This window comes from Dendrobates tinctorius, unplaced genomic scaffold, assembly GCF_039654945.1.
Source record: "Dendrobates tinctorius isolate UK_male_01 unplaced genomic scaffold, ASM3965494v1 ptg000211l, whole genome shotgun sequence".
NCBI lineage: Eukaryota > Metazoa > Chordata > Amphibia > Anura > Dendrobatidae > Dendrobates > Dendrobates tinctorius.
In genome coordinates, this window is record NW_027361878.1 from 12081135 (window position 1) to 12106080 (window position 24946).

The 24946-nt window shown below is 45.4% G+C and overlaps 1 protein-coding gene across 2 annotated transcripts in view; it reads left to right on the plus strand.

Annotated features, from left to right (window-relative positions):
* Positions 1-24946, plus strand: part of SAC3D1 (SAC3 domain containing 1) — a 29470-nt gene that overhangs the window by 2563 nt on the left and 1961 nt on the right. For both annotated transcript variants that reach the window (XM_073554446.1, XM_073554445.1), the window contains exon 2: positions 23345-23971. In XM_073554446.1, coding sequence (XP_073410547.1) covers positions 23371-23971 — 601 coding nt within the window. In that variant the 5' untranslated portion in view covers positions 23345-23370. The remainder of the gene's footprint in view (positions 1-23344; positions 23972-24946) is intronic.

Genomic DNA, 24946 nt, shown 5'->3' on the forward strand with positions numbered 1-24946 from the left:
CCCATACACATTAGATATTCGGATGACAGTCAGGGTCTCCCATACACATTAGATATTCGGATGACAGTCGGGAATCTCCCATACACATTAGATATTCAGATGACAGTCGGGAACCTCCCATACACATTAGATAATCAGATGACAGTCAGGGGCCTCCCATGCATATTAGATATTCACATGACAGTCGAGGGTCTCCCATACATATTAGATATTTAGATGACAGTCGGGGATCTCCCTTACACATTAGACATTCGGATGACAGTCTGGGGTCTCCCATACACATTAGATATTCGGATGATAGTCGGGGGTCTCCCATACACATTAGATATTTAGATGACAGTCGGGGATCTCCCACACATATTAGATATTCCAATGACCGTCGGGGTCTGCCATACACATTATATATTCGGATGACAGTCGGGGGTCTCCCATACACATTAGATATTCGGATGACAGTCGGGGGTCTCCCATACACATTAGATATTCAGATGACAGTTGTGGGTCTCCCTTACACATTAGATACTCAGATGACAGTCGGGAATCTCCCATACACATTAGATATTCGGATGACAGTCAGGGTCTCCCATACACATTAGATATTCGGATGACATTCGGGAATCTTCCATACACATTAGATATTCAGATGACAGTCGGGAACCTCCCATACACATTAGATAATCAGATGACAGTCGGGGGCCTCCCATGCATATTAGATATTCACATGACAGTCGAGGGTCTCCCATACATATTAGATATTTAGATGACAGTCGGGGATCTCCCTTACACATTAGACATTCGGATGACAGTCTGGGGTCTCCCATACACATTAGATATTCGGATGATAGTCGGGGGTCTCCCATACACATTAGATATTTAGATGACAGTCGGGGATCTCCCACACATATTAGATATTCCAATGACAGTCGGGGGTCTCCCATACACATTAGATATTCGGATGACAGTCGGGGGTCTCCCATACACATTAGATATTCAGATGACAGTTGTGGGTCTCCCTTACACATTAGATACTCAGATGACAGTCGGGAATCTCCCATACACATTAGATATTCGGATGACAGTCGGGGGTCTCCCATACACATTAGATATTCAGATGACAGTTGGGGTCTCCCATACACATTAGATATTCAGATGACAGTCGGGGGTCTCCCATACACATTAGATATTCGGATGACAGTCGGGGTCTCAAATACACATTAGATATTCGGATGACAGTCGGGGGTCTCCCATACATATTAGATATTCGGATGACAGTCGGGGGTCTCCCATACACATTAGATATTCGGATGACAGTCGGGGGTCTCCCATACACATTAGATATTCGGATGACAGTCGGGAATCTCCCATACACATTAGATATTCGGATGACAGTCGGGAATCTCCCATACACATTAGATATTCAGATGACAGTCGGGGTCTCCCATACACATTAGATATTCGGATGACAGTCGGGGATCTCCCATACACATTAGATATTCGGATGACAGTCGGGGTCTCCCATACACATTAGATATTCGGATGACAGGGGGTCTCCCATACACATTAGATATTCAGATGACAGTTGGGGTCTCCCATACACATTAGATATTCAGATGACTGTCGGGGGGGTCTCCCATACACATTAGATATTCGGATGACAGTCGGGGGTCTCCCATGCATATTAGATATTCGGATGACAGTCGGGTATCTCCCATACACATTAGATATTCGGATGACAGTCAGGGTCTCCCATACACATTAGATATTCGGATGACAATCGGGGGTCTCCCATACACATTAGATATTCGGATGACAGTCGGGGGTCTCCCATACACATTAGATATTCAGATGACAGTCAGGGTCTCCCATACACATTAGATATTCGGATGACATTCGGGAATCTTCCATACACATTAGATATTCAGATGACAGTCGGGGGCCTCCCATGCATATTAGATATTCACATGACAGTCGAGGGTCTCCCATACATATTAGATATTTAGATGACAGTCGGGGATCTCCCTTACACATTAGACATTCGGATGACAGTCTGGGGTCTCCCATACACATTAGATATTCGGATGACAGTCGGGGGTCTCCCATACACATTAGATATTTAGATGACAGTCGGGGATCTCCCACACAGATATTCCAATGACAGTCGGGGTCTGCCATACACATTAGATATTCGGATGACAGTCGGGGGTCTCCCATACACATTAGATATTCGGATGACAGTCGGGGGTCTCCCATACACATTAGATATTCCGATGACAGTTGGGGGTCTCCCATACACATTAGATATTTAGATGACATTTGGGGGTCTCCCATACACATTAGATATTCAGATGACAGTTGGGGGTCTCCCATACATATTAGATATTCGGATAACAGTCGGGGGTCTCCCATACACATTAGATATTCGGATGACACTCGAGGGTCTCCCATACACATTAGATATTCGGATGACAGTCGGGGGTCTCCCATACACATTAGATATTCGGATGACAGTCGGGGGTCTCCCATACACATTAGATATTCGGATGACAGTCAGGGGGTCTCCCATACACATTAGATATTCGGATGACAGTCGGGGGGTCTCCCATACACATTAGATATTTACATGGCAGTCGGGGGTCTCCCATACACATTAGATATTCGGATGACAGTCGGGGGTCTCCCATACACAGATATTCGGATGACAGTCGGGAATCTCCCATACACATTAGATATTCGGATGACAGTCGGGGGGTCTCCCATACACATTAGATATTCCGATGACAGTCGGGGGTCTCCCATACACATTAGATATTCGGATGACAGTCAGGGGGTCTCCCATACACATTAGATATTCCGATGACAGTCGGGAATCTCCCATACACATTAGATATTCGGATGACAGTCAGGGTCTCCCATACACATTAGATATTCGGATGACATTCGGGAATCTTCCATACACATTAGATATTCAGATGACAGTCGGGAACCTCCCATACACATTAGATAATCAGATGACAGTCGGGGGCCTCCCATGCATATTAGATATTCACATGACAGTCGAGGGTCTCCCATACATATTAGATATTTAGATGACAGTCGGGGATCTCCCTTACACATTAGACATTCGGATGACAGTCTGGGGTCTCCCATACACATTAGATATTCGGATGATAGTCGGGGGTCTCCCATACACATTAGATATTTAGATGACAGTCGGGGATCTCCCACACAGATATTCCAATGACAGTCGGGGGTCTCCCATACACATTAGATATTCGGATGACAGTCGGGGGTCTCCCATACACATTAGATATTCAGATGACAGTTGTGGGTCTCCCTTACACATTAGATACTCAGATGACAGTCGGGAATCTCCCATACACATTAGATATTCGGATGACAGTCGGGGGTCTCCCATACACATTAGATATTCAGATGACAGTTGGGGTCTCCCATACACATTAGATATTCAGATGACAGTCGGGGGTCTCCCATACACATTAGATATTCGGATGACAGTCGGGGTCTCAAATACACATTAGATATTCGGATGACAGTCGGGGGTCTCCCATACATATTAGATATTCGGATGACAGTCGGGGGTCTCCCATACACATTAGATATTCGGATGACAGTTGGGGGTCTCCCATACACATTAGATATTCAGATGACAGTCGGGGGTCTCCCATACACATTAGATATTCGGATGACAGTCGGGAATCTCCCATACACATTAGATATTCGGATGACAGTCGGGAATCTCCCATACACATTAGATATTCAGATGACAGTCGGGGTCTCCCATACACATTAGATATTCGGATGACAGTCGGGGATCTCCCATACACATTAGATATTCGGATGACAGTCGGGGTCTCCCATACACATTAGATATTCGGATGACAGGGGGTCTCCCATACACATTAGATATTCAGATGACAGTTGGGGTCTCCCATACACATTAGATATTCAGATGACTGTCGGGGGGGTCTCCCATACACATTAGATATTCGGATGACAGTCGGGGGTCTCCCATGCATATTAGATATTCGGATGACAGTCGGGTATCTCCCATACACATTAGATATTCGGATGACAGTCAGGGTCTCCCATACACATTAGATATTCGGATGACAATCGGGGGTCTCCCATACACATTAGATATTCGGATGACAGTCGGGGGTCTCCCATACACATTAGATATTCAGATGACAGTCAGGGTCTCCCATACACATTAGATATTCGGATGACATTCGGGAATCTTCCATACACATTAGATATTCAGATGACAGTCGGGGGCCTCCCATGCATATTAGATATTCACATGACAGTCGAGGGTCTCCCATACATATTAGATATTTAGATGACAGTCGGGGATCTCCCTTACACATTAGACATTCGGATGACAGTCTGGGGTCTCCCATACACATTAGATATTCGGATGACAGTCGGGGGTCTCCCATACACATTAGATATTTAGATGACAGTCGGGGATCTCCCACACAGATATTCCAATGACAGTCGGGGTCTGCCATACACATTAGATATTCGGATGACAGTCGGGGGTCTCCCATACACATTAGATATTCGGATGACAGTCGGGGGTCTCCCATACACATTAGATATTCAGATGACAGTTGTGGGTCTCCCTTACACATTAGATACTCAGATGACAGTCGGGAATCTCCCATACACATTAGATATTCGGATGACAGTCGGGGGTCTCCCATACACATTAGATATTCAGATGACAGTTGGGGTCTCCCATACACATTAGATATTCAGATGACAGTCGGGGGGGTCTCCCATACACATTAGATATTCGGATGACAGTCAGGGTCTCAAATACACATTAGATATTCGGATGACAGTCGGGGGTCTCCCATACATATTAGATATTCGGATGACAGTCGGGGGTCTCCCATACACATTAGATATTCGGATGACAGTCGGGTGTCTCCCATACACATTAGATATTCCGATGACAGTTGGGGGTCTCCCATACACATTAGATATTTAGATGACAGTTGGGGGTCTCCCATACACATTAGATATTCAGATGACAGTTGGGGGTCTCCCATACATATTAGATATTCGGATAACAGTCGGGGGTCTCCCATACACATTAGATATTCGGATGACACTCGAGGGTCTCCCATACACATTAGATATTCGGATGACAGTTGGGAGTCTCCCATACACAATAGATATTTAGATGACAGTTGGGGGTCTCCCATACATATTAGATATTCACATGACAGTTGATGGTCTCCCATACACATTAGATATTCGGATGACAGTCGTGGGTCTCCCATACACATTATATATTCGGATGACAGTCGGGGGTCTCCCATACACATTAGATATTCGGATGACAGTCGGGGGTCTCCCATACACATTAGATGTTCAGATGACAGGGATCTCCCATACACATTAGACATTCAGATGACAGTCGGGGGTCTCCCATACACATTAGACATTCCGATGACAGTCGGGGGTCTCCCATACACATTAGATATTCGGATGACAGTCGGGAATCTCCCATACACATTAGATATTCGGATGACAGTCGGGGGTCTCCCATACACATTAGATATTTGAATGACAGTCGGGAATCTCCCATACACATTAGATATTTGGATGACAGTCGGGGGTCTCCCATGCACATTAGATATTCAGATGGCAGTCAGGTGTCTCCCATGCACATTAGATATTTAGATGACAGTTGGGGGTCTCCCATACGCATTAGATATTTAGATGACAGTTGGGGGTCTCCCATACGCATTAGATATTTAGATGACAGTTGGGGGTCTCCCATACATATTAGATATTCGGATGACAGTCGGGGGTCTCCCATACACATTAGATATTCGGATGACAGTCGGGGGTCTCCCATACACATTAGATATTCCGATGACAGTTGGGGGTCTACCATACACATTACATATTTAGATGACAGTTGGGGGTCTCCCATACATATTAGATATTCACATGACAGTTGATGGTCTCCCATACATATTAGATATTCGGATAACAGTCGGGGGTCTCCCATACACATTAGATATTCGGATGACAGTCGGGGGTCTCCCATACACATTAGATATTCGGATGACAGTCGGGTGTCTCCCATACACATTAGATATTCCGATGACAGTTGGGGGTCTCCCATACACATTAGATATTTAGATGACAGTTGGGGGTCTCCCATACACATTAGATATTCAGATGACAGTTGGGGGTCTCCCATACATATTAGATATTCGGATAACAGTCGGGGGTCTCCCATACACATTAGATATTCGGATGACACTCGAGGGTCTCCCATACACATTAGATATTCGGATGACAGTTGGGAGTCTCCCATACACAATAGATATTTAGATGACAGTTGGGGGTCTCCCATACATATTAGATATTCACATGACAGTTGATGGTCTCCCATACACATTAGATATTCGGATGACAGTCGTGGGTCTCCCATACACATTATATATTCGGATGACAGTCGGGGGTCTCCCATACACATTAGATATTCGGATGACAGTCGGGGGTCTCCCATACACATTAGATGTTCAGATGACAGGGATCTCCCATACACATTAGACATTCAGATGACAGTCGGGGGTCTCCCATACACATTAGACATTCCGATGACAGTCGGGGGTCTCCCATAGACATTAGATATTCGGATGACAGTCGGGAATCTCCCATACACATTAGATATTCGGATGACAGTCGGGGGTCTCCCATACACATTAGATATTTGAATGACAGTCGGGAATCTCCCATACACATTAGATATTTGGATGACAGTCGGGGGTCTCCCATGCACATTAGATATTCAGATGGCAGTCAGGTGTCTCCCATGCACATTAGATATTTAGATGACAGTTGGGGGTCTCCCATACGCATTAGATATTTAGATGACAGTTGGGGGTCTCCCATACATATTAGATATTCGGATGACAGTCGGGGGTCTCCCATACACATTAGATATTCGGATGACAGTCGGGGGTCTCCCATACACATTAGATATTCCGATGACAGTTGGGGGTCTACCATACACATTACATATTTAGATGACAGTTGGGGGTCTCCCATACATATTAGATATTCACATGACAGTTGATGGTCTCCCATACATATTAGATATTCGGATAACAGTCGGGGGTCTCCCATACACATTAGATATTCGGATGACAGTCGGGGGTCTCCCATACACATTAGATATTCGGATGACAGTCGGGTGTCTCCCATACACATTAGATATTCGGATGACAGTCGGGGGTCTCCCATACACATTAGATATTCGGATGACAGTCGGGGGTCTCCCATACACATTAGATATTCGGATGACAGTCGGGGGTCTCCCATACACATTAGATATTCGGATGACAGTCGGGGGTCTCCCATACACATTAGATATTCGGATGACAGTCGGGTGTCTCCCATACACATTAGATATTCGGATGACAGTTGGGGGTCTCCCATACACATTAGATATTTAGATGACAGTTGGGGGTCTCCCATACACATTAGATATTCAGATGACAGTTGGGGGTCTCCCATACATATTAGATATTCGGATAACAGTCGGGGGTCTCCCATACACATTAGATATTCGGATGACACTCGAGGGTCTCCCATACACAATAGATATTTAGATGACAGTTGGGGGTCTCCCATACATATTAGATATTCACATGACAGTTGATGGTCTCCCATACACATTAGATATTCGGATGACAGTCGTGGGTCTCCCATACACATTATATATTCGGATGACAGTCGGGGGTCTCCCATACACATTAGGTATTCGGATGACAGTCGGGGGTCTCCCATACACATTAGATGTTCAGATGACAGGGATCTCCCATACACATTAGACATTCAGATGACAGTCGGGGGTCTCCCATACACATTAGACATTCCGATGACAGTCGGGGGTCTCCCATACACATTAGATATTCGGATGACAGTCGGGAATCTCCCATACACATTAGATATTCGGATGACAGTCGGGGGTCTCCCATACACATTAGATATTTGAATGACAGTCGGGAATCTCCCATACACATTAGATATTTGGATGACAGTCGGGGGTCTCCCATGCACATTAGATATTCAGATGGCAGTCAGGTGTCTCCCATGCACATTAGATATTTAGATGACAGTTGGGGGTCTCCCATACGCATTAGATATTTAGATGACAGTTGGGGGTCTCCCATACGCATTAGATATTTAGATGACAGTTGGGGGTCTCCCATACATATTAGATATTCGGATGACAGTCGGGGGTCTCCCATACACATTAGATATTCGGATGACAGTCGGGGGTCTCCCATACACATTAGATATTCCGATGACAGTTGGGGGTCTACCATACACATTACATATTTAGATGACAGTTGGGGGTCTCCCATACATATTAGATATTCACATGACAGTTGATGGTCTCCCATACATATTAGATATTCGGATAACAGTCGGGGGTCTCCCATACACATTAGATATTCGGATGACAGTCGGGGGTCTCCCATACACATTAGATATTCGGATGACAGTCGGGGGTCTCCCATACACATTAGATATTCGGATGACAGTCGGGGGTCTCCCATACACATTAGATATTCGGATGACAGTCGGGTGTCTCCCATACACATTAGATATTCGGATGACAGTTGGGGGTCTCCCATACACATTAGATATTTAGATGACAGTTGGGGGTCTCCCATACACATTAGATATTCAGATGACAGTTGGGGGTCTCCCATACATATTAGATATTCGGATAACAGTCGGGGGTCTCCCATACACATTAGATATTCGGATGACACTCGAGGGTCTCCCATACACAATAGATATTTAGATGACAGTTGGGGGTCTCCCATACACATTAGATATTTAGATGACAGTTGGGGGTCTCCCATACACATTAGATATTCAGATGACAGTTGGGGGTCTCCCATACATATTAGATATTCGGATAACAGTCGGGGGTCTCCCATACACATTAGATATTCGGATGACACTCGAGGGTCTCCCATACACAATAGATATTTAGATGACAGTTGGGGGTCTCCCATACATATTAGATATTCACATGACAGTTGATGGTCTCCCATACACATTAGATATTCGGATGACAGTCGTGGGTCTCCCATACACATTATATATTCGGATGACAGTCGGGGGTCTCCCATACACATTAGGTATTCGGATGACAGTCGGGGGTCTCCCATACACATTAGATGTTCAGATGACAGGGATCTCCCATACACATTAGACATTCAGATGACAGTCGGGGGTCTCCCATACACATTAGACATTCCGATGACAGTCGGGGGTCTCCCATACACATTAGATATTCGGATGACAGTCGGGAATCTCCCATACACATTAGATATTCGGATGACAGTCGGGGGTCTCCCATACACATTAGATATTTGAATGACAGTCGGGAATCTCCCATACACATTAGATATTTGGATGACAGTCGGGGGTCTCCCATGCACATTAGATATTCAGATGGCAGTCAGGTGTCTCCCATGCACATTAGATATTTAGATGACAGTTGGGGGTCTCCCATACGCATTAGATATTTAGATGACAGTTGGGGGTCTCCCATACGCATTAGATATTTAGATGACAGTTGGGGGTCTCCCATACATATTAGATATTCGGATGACAGTCGGGGGTCTCCCATACACATTAGATATTCGGATGACAGTCGGGGGTCTCCCATACACATTAGATATTCCGATGACAGTTGGGGGTCTACCATACACATTACATATTTAGATGACAGTTGGGGGTCTCCCATACATATTAGATATTCACATGACAGTTGATGGTCTCCCATACATATTAGATATTCGGATAACAGTCGGGGGTCTCCCATACACATTAGATATTCGGATGACAGTCGGGGGTCTCCCATACACATTAGATATTCGGATGACAGTCGGGTGTCTCCCATACACATTAGATATTCCGATGACAGTTGGGGGTCTCCCATACACATTAGATATTTAGATGACAGTTGGGGGTCTCCCATACACATTAGATATTCAGATGACAGTTGGGGGTCTCCCATACATATTAGATATTCGGATAACAGTCGGGGGTCTCCCATACACATTAGATATTCGGATGACACTCGAGGGTCTCCCATACACATTAGATATTCGGATGACAGTTGGGAGTCTCCCATACACAATAGATATTTAGATGACAGTTGGGGGTCTCCCATACATATTAGATATTCACATGACAGTTGATGGTCTCCCATACACATTAGATATTCGGATGACAGTCGTGGGTCTCCCATACACATTATATATTCGGATGACAGTCGGGGGTCTCCCATACACATTAGATATTCGGATGACAGTCGGGGGTCTCCCATACACATTAGATGTTCAGATGACAGGGATCTCCCATACACATTAGACATTCAGATGACAGTCGGGGGTCTCCCATAGACATTAGATATTCGGATGACAGTCGGGAATCTCCCATACACATTAGATATTCGGATGACAGTCGGGGGTCTCCCATACACATTAGATATTTGAATGACAGTCGGGAATCTCCCATACACATTAGATATTTGGATGACAGTCGGGGGTCTCCCATGCACATTAGATATTCAGATGGCAGTCAGGTGTCTCCCATGCACATTAGATATTTAGATGACAGTTGGGGGTCTCCCATACGCATTAGATATTTAGATGACAGTTGGGGGTCTCCCATGCGCATTAGATATTTAGATGACAGTTGGGGGTCTCCCATACATATTAGATATTCGGATGACAGTCGGGGGTCTCCCATACACATTAGATATTCCGATGACAGTTGGGGGTCTACCATACACATTACATATTTAGATGACAGTTGGGGGTCTCCCATACATATTAGATATTCACATGACAGTTGATGGTCTCCCATACATATTAGATATTCGGATAACAGTCGGGGGTCTCCCATACACATTAGATATTCGGATGACAGTCGGGGGTCTCCCATACACATTAGATATTTAGATGACAGTTGGGGGTCTCCCATACACATTAGATATTCGGATGACAGTCGGGGGTCTCCCATGCATATTAGATATTCAAATGACAGTCAGGGGTCTCCCATACACATTAGATATTTGGATGACAGTCGGGGGTCTCCCATGCGTATTAGATATTCAGATGACATTTCTGGGTCTCAGGCACACTAGATATTCAGATGACAGTCAGGGGTCTCCCATGCACATTAGATATTTAGATGAAAGTCGGGGGTCTACCATACACACTAGATATTCGGATGACAGTCAGGGTCTCCCATACACATTAGATATTCTGATGACAGTCAGGGGTCTCCCATGCACATTAGATATTTAGATGAAAGTCGGGGGTCTACCATACACACTAGATATTCGGATGACAGTCAGGGTCTCCCATACACATTAGATATTAAGATGACAGTCGGGGGTCTCCCATACACATTAGATATTCATATGATTGTCGGGGTCTCCCATACACATTAGATATTCGGATGACAGTCGGGGGTCTCCCATGCACATTAGATATTTAGATGACAGTCGGGGGGTCTCCCATACACAGTAGATATTCAGATGACAGTCGGGGGTCTCCCATGCACATTAGATATTCAGATGACAGTCGGGGGTCTCCCATGCACATTAGATCTTTAGATGACAGTCGGGGGGGTCTCCCATACACAGTAGATATTCAGATAACAGTCGGGGTCTCCCATACACATTAGATATTTAGATGACTGTCGGGGGGTCTCCCATACACACTAGATATTCAGAAGACAGTCGGGGTCTCCGATACACATTAGATATTTAGATGACAGTCGGGGGGGGGGTCTCCCATACACACTAGATATTCAGATGACAGTCGGGGTCTCCCATACACATTAGATATTCAGATGACAGTCGGGGGTCTCCCAAACACATTAGACATTCGAATGACAGTCAGGGGGTCTCCCATACACATTAGATATTCAGATGACAGTCGGGGTCTCCCATACACATTAGATATTCAGATGACATTCGGGGGGGTCTCCCATGCACATTAGATATTCAGATGACAGTCGGGGTCTCCCATACACATTAGATGTTCAGATGACAGTCAGGGGGTCTCCCATACACACTAGATATTCAGATGACAGTCGGGGGGTCTCCCATACACACTAGATATTCAGATGACAGTCGGGGTCTCCCATACACATTAGATATTCAGATGACAGTCGGGGGGTCTCCCATACACATTAGATATTCATATGACAGTCGGGGGGTCTCCCATACACATTAGATATTCAGATGACAGGGGGTCTCCCATACACATTAGATATTCAGATGACAGTCGGGGGTCTCCCAAACACATTAGACATTCGAATGACAGTCAGGGGGTCTCCCATACACATTAGATATTCAGATGACAGTCGGGGTCTCCCATACACATTAGATATTCAGATGACATTCGGGGGGGTCTCCCATGCACATTAGATATTCAGATGACAGTCGGGGTCTCCCATACACATTAAATATTCAGATGACAGTCAGGGGGTCTCCCATACACACTAGATATTCAGATGACAGTCGGGGGGTCTCCCATACACACTAGATATTCAGATGACAGTCGGGGTCTCCCATACACATTAGATATTCAGATGACAGTCGGGGGGTCTCCCATACACATTAGATATTCAGATGACAGTCGGGGTCTCCCATACACATTAGATATTCAGATGACAGTCGGGGTCTCCCATGCACACTAGATATTCAGATGACAGTCGGGGTCTCCCATACACATTAGATATTCGGATGACAGTCGGGGTCTCCCATACACATTAGATATTCAGATGACAGTCGGGGTCTCCCATACACATTAGATATTCAGATGACAGTCGGGGTCTCCCATACACATTAGATATTCGGATGACAGTCGGGGGTCTCCCATACACATTAGATATTCAGATGACAGTCGGGGGTCTCCCATACACAGACATTCAGATGACAGTCAGGGATCTCCCATACACATTAGACATTCAGATGACAGTCGGGGGTCTCCCATACACATTAGACATTCAGATGACAGTCGGGGGGTCTCCCATACACATTAGATATTCGGATGACAGTCGGGGGTCTCCCATACACATTAGATATTTGGATGACAGTCGGGAATCTCCCATACACATTAGATATTTGGATGACAGTCGGGGGTCTCCCATGCATATTAGATATTCAGATGACAGTCAGGGGTCTCCCATGCACATTAGATATTTAGATGACAGTTGGGGGTCTCCCATACGCATTAGATATTTAGATGACAGTTGGGGGTCTCCCATACACATTAGATATTCAGATGACAGTCGGGGGTCTCCCATACACATTAGATATTCAGATGACAGTCGGGGGTCTCCCAAACACATTAGACATTCGAATGACAGTCAGGGGGTCTCCCATACACATTAGATATTCAGATGACAGTCGGGGTCTCCCATACGCATTAGATATTCAGATGACAGGGGGTCTCCCATACACATTAGATATTCAGATGACAGTTGGGGGTCTCCCATACACATTAGATATTTAGATGACAGTCAGGGGGTCTCCCATACATATTAGATATTCAGATGACAGTCGGGGGTCTCCCATACACATTAGATATTTAGATGACAGTCAGGGGGTCTCCCATACACATTAGATATTCAGATGACAGTCAGGGGGTCTCCCATACACATTAGATATTCAGATGACAGTTGGGGGTCTCCTATACACATTAGATATTCAGATGATTGTCGGGGTCTCCCATACACATTAGATATTCGGATGACAGTCGGGGGTCTCCTATGCACATTAGATATTTAGATGACAGTCGGGCTCTCCCATACACACTAGATATTCAGATGACAGTCGGGGGGTCTCCCATACACATTAGATATTTAGATGACAGTCGGGGTCTCCCATACACATTAGATATTTAGATGACTGTCGGGGGGTCTCCCATACACACTAGATATTCAAAAGACAGTCGGGGTCTCCCATACACACTAGATATTCAGAAGACAGTCGGGGTCTCCCATACACATTAGATATTCAGATGACAGTCGGGGGTCTCCCATGCACATTAGATATTCAGATGACAGTCGGGGGTCTCCCATGCACATTAGATCTTTAGATGACAGTCGGGGGGGTCTCCCATACACAGTAGATATTCAGATAACAGTCGGGGTCTCCCATACACATTAGATATTTAGATGACTGTCGGGGGGTCTCCCATACACACTAGATATTCAGAAGACAGTCGGGGTCTCCGATACACATTAGATATTTAGATGACAGTCGGGGGGGGGGTCTCCCATACACACTAGATATTCAGATGACAGTCGGGGTCTCCCATACACATTAGATATTCAGATGACAGTCGGGGGTCTCCCAAACACATTAGACATTCGAATGACAGTCAGGGGGTCTCCCATACACATTAGATATTCAGATGACAGTCGGGGTCTCCCATACACATTAGATATTCAGATGACATTCGGGGGGGTCTCCCATGCACATTAGATATTCAGATGACAGTCGGGGTCTCCCATACACATTAGATGTTCAGATGACAGTCAGGGGGTCTCCCATACACACTAGATATTCAGATGACAGTCGGGGGGTCTCCCATACACACTAGATATTCAGATGACAGTCGGGGTCTCCCATACACATTAGATATTCAGATGACAGTCGGGGGGTCTCCCATACACATTAGATATTCATATGACAGTCGGGGGGTCTCCCATACACATTAGATATTCAGATGACAGGGGGTCTCCCATACACATTAGATATTCAGATGACAGTCGGGGGTCTCCCAAACACATTAGACATTCGAATGACAGTCAGGGGGTCTCCCATACACATTAGATATTCAGATGACAGTCGGGGTCTCCCATACACATTAGATATTCAGATGACATTCGGGGGGGTCTCCCATGCACATTAGATATTCAGATGACAGTCGGGGTCTCCCATACACATTAAATATTCAGATGACAGTCAGGGGGTCTCCCATACACACTAGATATTCAGATGACAGTCGGGGGGTCTCCCATACACACTAGATATTCAGATGACAGTCGGGGTCTCCCATACACATTAGATATTCAGATGACAGTCGGGGGGTCTCCCATACACATTAGATATTCAGATGACAGTCGGGGTCTCCCATACACATTAGATATTCAGATGACAGTCGGGGTCTCCCATGCACACTAGATATTCAGATGACAGTCGGGGTCTCCCATACACATTAGATATTCGGATGACAGTCGGGGTCTCCCATACACATTAGATATTCAGATGACAGTCGGGGTCTCCCATACACATTAGATATTCAGATGACAGTCGGGGTCTCCCATACACATTAGATATTCGGATGACAGTCGGGGGTCTCCCATACACATTAGATATTCAGATGACAGTCGGGGGTCTCCCATACACAGACATTCAGATGACAGTCAGGGATCTCCCATACACATTAGACATTCAGATGACAGTCGGGGGTCTCCCATACACATTAGACATTCAGATGACAGTCGGGGGGTCTCCCATACACATTAGATATTCGGATGACAGTCGGGGGTCTCCCATACACATTAGATATTTGGATGACAGTCGGGAATCTCCCATACACATTAGATATTTGGATGACAGTCGGGGGTCTCCCATGCATATTAGATATTCAGATGACAGTCAGGGGTCTCCCATGCACATTAGATATTTAGATGACAGTTGGGGGTCTCCCATACGCATTAGATATTTAGATGACAGTTGGGGGTCTCCCATACACATTAGATATTCAGATGACAGTCGGGGGTCTCCCATACACATTAGATATTCAGATGACAGTCGGGGGTCTCCCAAACACATTAGACATTCGAATGACAGTCAGGGGGTCTCCCATACACATTAGATATTCAGATGACAGTCGGGGTCTCCCATACGCATTAGATATTCAGATGACAGGGGGTCTCCCATACACATTAGATATTCAGATGACAGTTGGGGGTCTCCCATACACATTAGATATTTAGATGACAGTCAGGGGGTCTCCCATACATATTAGATATTCAGATGACAGTCGGGGGTCTCCCATACACATTAGATATTTAGATGACAGTCAGGGGGTCTCCCATACACATTAGATATTCAGATGACAGTCAGGGGGTCTCCCATACACATTAGATATTCAGATGACAGTCAGGGGGTCTCCCATACACATTAGATATTCAGATGACAGTTGGGGGTCTCCTATACACATTAGATATTCAGATGATTGTCGGGGTCTCCCATACACATTAGATATTCGGATGACAGTCGGGGGTCTCCTATGCACATTAGATATTTAGATGACAGTCGGGCTCTCCCATACACACTAGATATTCAGATGACAGTCGGGGGGTCTCCCATACACATTAGATATTTAGATGACAGTCGGGGTCTCCCATACACATTAGATATTTAGATGACTGTCGGGGGGTCTCCCATACACACTAGATATTCAGAAGACAGTCGGGGTCTCCCATACACATTAGATATTTAGATGACAGTCGGGGGGGTCTCCCATACACACTAGATATTCAGAAGACAGTCGGGGTCTCCCATACACATTAGATATTTAGATGACTGTCGGGGGGTCTCCCATACACACTAGATATTCAGATGACAGTCGGGGGGTCTCCCATACACATTAGATATTCAGATGACAGTCGGGGTCTCCCATACACATTAGATATTCACATGACAGTCAGGGTCTCCCATGCACACTAGATATTCAGATGACAGTCGGGGGTCTCCCAAACACATTAGACATTCGAATGACAGTCAGGGGGTCTCCCATACACATTAGATATTCAGATGACAGTCGGGGTCTCCCATACGCATTAGATATTCAGATGATAGTCGGGGGTCTTCCATACACATTAGATATTTAGATGACAGTCAGGGGGTCTCCCATACACATTAGATATTCAGATGACAGGGGGTCTCCCATACACATTAGATATTCATATGACAGTCAGGGGGTCTCCCATACACACTAGATATTCAGATGACAGTCGGGGGTCTCCCATGCACATTAGATATTTAGATGATAGTCGAGGGGTCTCCCATACACACTAGATGTTCAGATGACAGTCGGGGGTCTCCCATGCACATTAGATATTTAGATGACAGTCGGGGGGTCTCCCATACACACTAGATATTCAGATGACAGTCGGGGGTCTCCCATGCACATTAGATATTTAGATGACAGTCGGGGGGGGTCTCCCATACACACTAGATATTCGGATAACAGTCGGGGGGTCTCCCATACACACTAGATATTCAGAAGACAGTCGGGGTCTCCCATACACATTAGATATTTAGATGACAGTCGGGGGGGTCTCCCATACACATTAGATATTCAGATGACAGTCGGGGTCTCCCATGCACACTAGATATTCAGATGACAGTCGGGGTCTCCCATACACATTAGATATTCGGATGACAGTCGGGGTCTCCCATACACATTAGATATTCAGATGACAGTCGGGGTCTCCCATACACATTAGATATTCAGATGACAGTCGGGGTCTCCCATACACATTAGATATTCGGATGACAGTCGGGGGTCTCCCATACACATTAGATATTCAGATGACAGTCGGGGGTCTCCCATACACAGACATTCAGATGACAGTCAGGGATCTCCCATACACATTAGACATTCAGATGACAGTCGGGGGTCTCCCATACACATTAGACATTCAGATGACAGTCGGGGGGTCTCCCATACACATTAGATATTCGGATGACAGTCGGGGGTCTCCCATACACATTAGATATTTGGATGACAGTCGGGAATCTCCCATACACATTAGATATTTGGATGACAGTCGGGGGTCTCCCATGCATATTAGATATTCAGATGACAGTCAGGGGTCTCCCATGCACATTAGATATTTAGATGACAGTTGGGGGTCTCCCATACGCATTAGATATTTAGATGACAGTTGGGGGTCTCCCATACACATTAGATATTCAGATGACAGTCGGGGGTCTCCCATACACATTAGATATTCAGATGACAGTCGGGGGTCTCCCAAACACATTAGACATTCGAATGACAGTCAGGGGGTCTCCCATACACATTAGATATTCAGATGACAGTCGGGGTCTCCCATACGCATTAGATATTCAGATGACAGGGGGTCTCCCATACACATTAGATATTCAGATGACAGTTGGGGGTCTCCCATACACATTAGATATTTAGATGACAGTCAGGGGGTCTCCCATACATATTAGATATTCAGATGACAGTCGGGGGTCTCCCATACACATTAGATATTTAGATGACAGTCAGGGGGTCTCCCATACACATTAGATATTCAGATGACAGTCAGGGGGTCTCCCATACACATTAGATATTCAGATGACAGTTGGGGGTCTCCTATACACATTAGATATTCAGATGATTGTCGGGGTCTCCCATACACATTAGATATTCGGATGACAGTCGGGGGTCTCCTATGCACATTAGATATTTAGATGACAGTCGGGCTCTCCCATACACACTAGATATTCAGATGACAGTCGGGGGGTCTCCCATACACATTAGATATTTAGATGACAGTCGGGGTCTCCCATACACATTAGATATTTAGATGACTGTCGGGGGGTCTCCCATACACACTAGATATTCAGAAGACAGTCGGGGTCTCCCATACACACTAGATATTCAGAAGACAGTCGGGGTCTCCCATACACATTAGATATTCAGATGACAGTCGGGGGTCTCCCATGCACATTAGATATTCAGATGACAGTCGGGGGTCTCCCATGCACATTAGATCTTTAGATGACAGTCGGGGGGGTCTCCCATACACAGTAGATATTCAGATAACAGTCGGGGTCTCCCATACACATTAGATATTTAGATGACTGTCGGGGGGTCTCCCATACACACTAGATATTCAGAAGACAGTCGGGGTCTCCGATACACATTAGATATTTAGATGACAGTCGGGGGGGGGGGTCTCCCATACACACTAGATATTCAGATGACAGTCGGGGTCTCCCATACACATTAGATATTCAGATGACAGTCGGGGGTCTCCCAAACACATTAGACATTCGAATGACAGTCAGGGGGTCTCCCATACACATTAGATATTCAGATGACAGTCGGGGTCTCCCATACACATTAGATATTCAGATGACATTCGGGGGGGTCTCCCATGCACATTAGATATTCAGATGACAGTCGGGGTCTCCCATACACATTAGATGTTCAGATGACAGTCAGGGGGTCTCCCATACACACTAGATATTCAGATGACAGTCGGGGGGTCTCCCATACACACTAGATATTCAGATGACAGTCGGGGTCTCCCATACACATTAGATATTCAGATGACAGTCGGGGGGTCTCCCATACACATTAGATATTCATATGACAGTCGGGGGGTCTCCCATACACATTAGATATTCAGATGACAGGGGGTCTCCCATACACATTAGATATTCAGATGACAGTCGGGGGTCTCCCAAACACATTAGACATTCGAATGACAGTCAGGGGGTCTCCCATACACATTAGATATTCAGATGACAGTCGGGGTCTCCCATACACATTAGATATTCAGATGACATTCGGGGGGGTCTCCCATGCACATTAGATATTCAGATGACAGTCGGGGTCTCCCATACACATTAAATATTCAGATGACAGTCAGGGGGTCTCCCATACACACTAGATATTCAGATGACAGTCGGGGGGTCTCCCATACACACTAGATATTCAGATGACAGTCGGGGTCTCCCATACACATTAGATATTCAGATGACAGTCGGGGGGTCTCCCATACACATTAGATATTCAGATGACAGTCGGGGTCTCCCATACACATTAGATATTCAGATGACAGTCGGGGTCTCCCATGCACACTAGATATTCAGATGACAGTCGGGGTCTCCCATACACATTAGATATTCGGATGACAGTCGGGGTCTCCCATACACATTAGATATTCAGATGACAGTCGGGGTCTCCCATACACATTAGATATTCAGATGACAGTCGGGGTCTCCCATACACATTAGATATTCGGATGACAGTCGGGGGTCTCCCATACACATTAGATATTCAGATGACAGTCGGGGGTCTCCCATACACAGACATTCAGATGACAGTCAGGGATCTCCCATACACATTAGACATTCAGATGACAGTCGGGGGTCTCCCATACACATTAGACATTCAGATGACAGTCGGGGGGTCTCCCATACACATTAGATATTCGGATGACAGTCGGGGGTCTCCCATACACATTAGATATTTGGATGACAGTCGGGAATCTCCCATACACATTAGATATTTGGATGACAGTCGGGGGTCTCCCATGCATATTAGATATTCAGATGACAGTCAGGGGTCTCCCATGCACATTAGATATTTAGATGACAGTTGGGGGTCTCCCATACGCATTAGATATTTAGATGACAGTTGGGGGTCTCCCATACACATTAGATATTCAGATGACAGTCGGGGGTCTCCCATACACATTAGATATTCAGATGACAGTCGGGGGTCTCCCAAACACATTAGACATTCGAATGACAGTCAGGGGGTCTCCCATACACATTAGATATTCAGATGACAGTCGGGGTCTCCCATACGCATTAGATATTCAGATGACAGGGGGTCTCCCATACACATTAGATATTCAGATGACAGTTGGGGGTCTCCCATACACATTAGATATTTAGATGACAGTCAGGGGGTCTCCCATACATATTAGATATTCAGATGACAGTCGGGGGTCTCCCATACACATTAGATATTTAGATGACAGTCAGGGGGTCTCCCATACACATTAGATATTCAGATGACAGTCAGGGGGTCTCCCATACACATTAGATATTCAGATGACAGTTGGGGGTCTCCTATACACATTAGATATTCAGATGATTGTCGGGGTCTCCCATACACATTAGATATTCGGATGACAGTCGGGGGTCTCCTATGCACATTAGATATTTAGATGACAGTCGGGCTCTCCCATACACACTAGATATTCAGATGACAGTCGGGGGGTCTCCCATACACATTAGATATTTAGATGACAGTCGGGGTCTCCCATACACATTAGATATTTAGATGACTGTCGGGGGGTCTCCCATACACACTAGATATTCAGAAGACAGTCGGGGTCTCCCATACACATTAGATATTTAGATGACAGTCGGGGGGGTCTCCCATACACACTAGATATTCAGAAGACAGTCGGGGTCTCCCATACACATTAGATATTTAGATGACTGTCGGGGGGTCTCCCATACACACTAGATATTCAGATGACAGTCGGGGGGTCTCCCATACACATTAGATATTCAGATGACAGTCGGGGTCTCCCATACACATTAGATATTCACATGACAGTCAGGGTCTCCCATGCACACTAGATATTCAGATGACAGTCGGGGGTCTCCCAAACACATTAGACATTCGAATGACAGTCAGGGGGTCTCCCATACACATTAGATATTCAGATGACAGTCGGGGTCTCCCATACGCATTAGATATTCAGATGATAGTCGGGGGTCTTCCATACACATTAGATATTTAGATGACAGTCAGGGGGTCTCCCATACACATTAGATATTCAGATGACAGGGGGTCTCCCATACACATTAGATATTCATATGACAGTCAGGGGGTCTCCCATACACACTAGATATTCAGATGACAGTCGGGGGTCTCCCATGCACATTAGATATTTAGATGATAGTCGAGGGGTCTCCCATACACACTAGATGTTCAGATGACAGTCGGGGGTCTCCCATGCACATTAGATATTTAGATGACAGTCGGGGGGTCTCCCATACACACTAGATATTCAGATGACAGTCGGGGGTCTCCCATGCACATTAGATATTTAGATGACAGTCGGGGGGGGTCTCCCATACACACTAGATATTCGGATAACAGTCGGGGGGTCTCCCATACACACTAGATATTCAGAAGACAGTCGGGGTCTCCCATACACATTAGATATTTAGATGACAGTCGGGGGGGTCTCCCATACACACTAGATATTCAGAAGACAGTCGGGGTCTCCCATACACATTAGATATTTAGATGACAGTCGGGGGTCTCCCATACACACTAGATATTCAGATGACAGTCGGGGGTCTCCCAAACACATTAGACATTCGAATGACAGTCAGGGGGTCTCCCATACACATTAGATATTCAGATGACAGTCGGGGTCTCCCATACACATTAGATATTCAGATGACAGTCGGGGTCTCCCATGCACACTAGATATTCAGATGACAGTCGGGGGTCTCCCATACACATTAGATATTCAGATGACAGTCGGGGGTCTCCCAAACACATTAGACATTCGAATGACAGTCAGGGGGTCTCCCATACACATTAGATATTCAGATGACAGTCGGGGTCTCCCATACGCATTAGATATTCAGATGACAGTCAGGGGGTCTCCCATACACATTAGATATTCAGATGACAGTTGGGGGTCTCCCATACACATTAGATATTTAGATGACAGTCAGGGGGTCTCCCATACATATTAGATATTCAGATGACAGTCGGGGGTCTCCCATACACATTAGATATTTAGATGACAGTCAGGGGGTCTCCCATACACATTAGATATTCAGATGACAGTCAGGGGGTCTCCCATACACATTAGATATTCAGATGACAGTCAGGGGGTCTCCCATACACACTAGATATTCAGATGACAGTCGGGAGGACCCCGTACAAATTAGATATTCGGCTAACTTTTATCTAGTGCGTATGAGGGTATACAGGTAGCGCGCAGATGATCGTATGAAAAATCGTCTGCATTTCATCTACAAAAAATATACAAATTTTATTTAAAAAATCTTCATCTATAAAGTGTCCGTGTGTTGGGTTTTCACATCTTTTCCATGTGTCTTTTTTTATTTTTCTATAAATTCTTTGCAACGAACCTGTTAAAATCAAATGATTGATGGCGTCTGTATGTGCATCTGTATTTTTTTTAAATGCACCCATTGAATTCAGTAGCTGAGTCTCTGCCAAAAAATCAATGAGACTAGTACGTGCTGTTTTTTTGTTGTTTTGTACTTGGACTGCACATTTATCAAAAATCAGAAAACAAATGGCAATGTTCACAACTGATCCAAATATAAGTCAATAGACCCTTATGGAGCCCCTACTTTATTGTCCAAACTTCATGAACATATTTTTTACATTATTTTTTTTTTGTTCCCTTTTAGACTACTGTGAACTGCAGTGAAACATCATGGACTCCTCCTCTCCTCCAGTTGGTGTATGCCTTGATATGTGCCCAAAAAGAGAAAGGCAAGAACGTGAAAGCCAAGGACGTCTGCATCAGTATGAAATACAGAAAGCCCAGCGGGCAGGTAAAGGTCCGAGAGGAAGAGGTCGTCCTATTGCTGATCCCAAAAAGACTGTCAAGGAGTATAGCCGCCCTGCAGCAGGCAAAGAACTGTCCTGTCCTACGGACCTACGACCCCCTGCAACCTTAGCCAAAACAGTTCAGTATCTCGTGATGGATGTTTGCTCAAGTGTCAACTTTAGGGAATTGTCATCTTTGGCCAAGGCTTACTCTTTTGTGTTTGATCGCCTGCGTGCTGTGAGGCAGGACCTCATAGTGCAGAGAATTAGGGGGCCTGGAGGGGCTCTTGTGCTAGAAGGAAGCCTTGGATTTTTGCTTTGTGCCACATACTTGGTGAGGGACCTGCCACTAGCAGACTATGATGAAGTGCTACACTCCACACAGGTTCGGGAAAGCTTTGCAGAACTGATCGAATGTTACAAAGGTAGTGGAGAATTTCCCAGACAAGCTGAATTCCAGTCTCTTCTCCTTCTTTATAATTTAGGTAAGAGTTGTTTTCATTTCTGACTTCAGATTTTGTGATGCAGGAGAGATTCTCCAAGATTACAGGCAAAGAAGGAAAAAAACGTTCAAACAATCCAGAATGATGGAAAAATATATAAGCACTTTATTATCGTTTCATTATAGGAACAGGTTTGGAAGGGGAGAAAAAGAAGGTGCGTATGTGCACTGTAAAGTGCAAGGTGAAGGTCATCAGAATAAAATAATTATATTAGGCAATCAGCCATCATATTGTAATGCAGATAATATAGACCAAATGCCCAAGGTATACATCACAGTGGTGTTGTGATCATTAACAGGTAGAGTATGCACAGAATGCACCAAGGCAATCAACATTTAGAAAAGTAAACAGAGTATATACATTAGAGTTCTAAAGGGCCTTTTACACATAGCGATATCGCTAAAGCGTCACCGATTTTGTGACGCAGCAGCGATATCACTAGCGATATCGCTACATGTGACACACACCTCCGACCGGCTCCCCCGCTGGTTATCGGTGATCACGCGAGAACGTCCTGGGCCGTTTTCTCGTCGTCGGCTTCCTGCTGGCGCCGACAAGCGAGCCATGGACGAGGGCGGAAGAAGTCATTATCGCCGCGTCTGACAGATAAGTATTGACCGCCGACAGCTGCTGCATCGCTAGTGAGATCTGCCTGTTTGGCAGCTCACTAACGACCATTTAGCGATGCACCAGCGATCCTGACCGAGTCATATCGTGGTCGGGATCGCTGGTGCATCGCTAAATGTAACGGGGCCTTTAGAGGCACATCTAGTAGAGAGACCATATGTAAGAGGGCACAGCAGCACTTGCGTCCGCCCCGACGCGCGTTTCAGCTTTGCCTTCGTCAGGGGAAACGGGTAACGGAGTACAAAGCTCAGGTTTCTCCAACATAGAATGATGGAATGGCAGTCCAGCCAAAGGGGGGCAAAAGTGTCTTGGTCTGGTGATCGGCAGGTG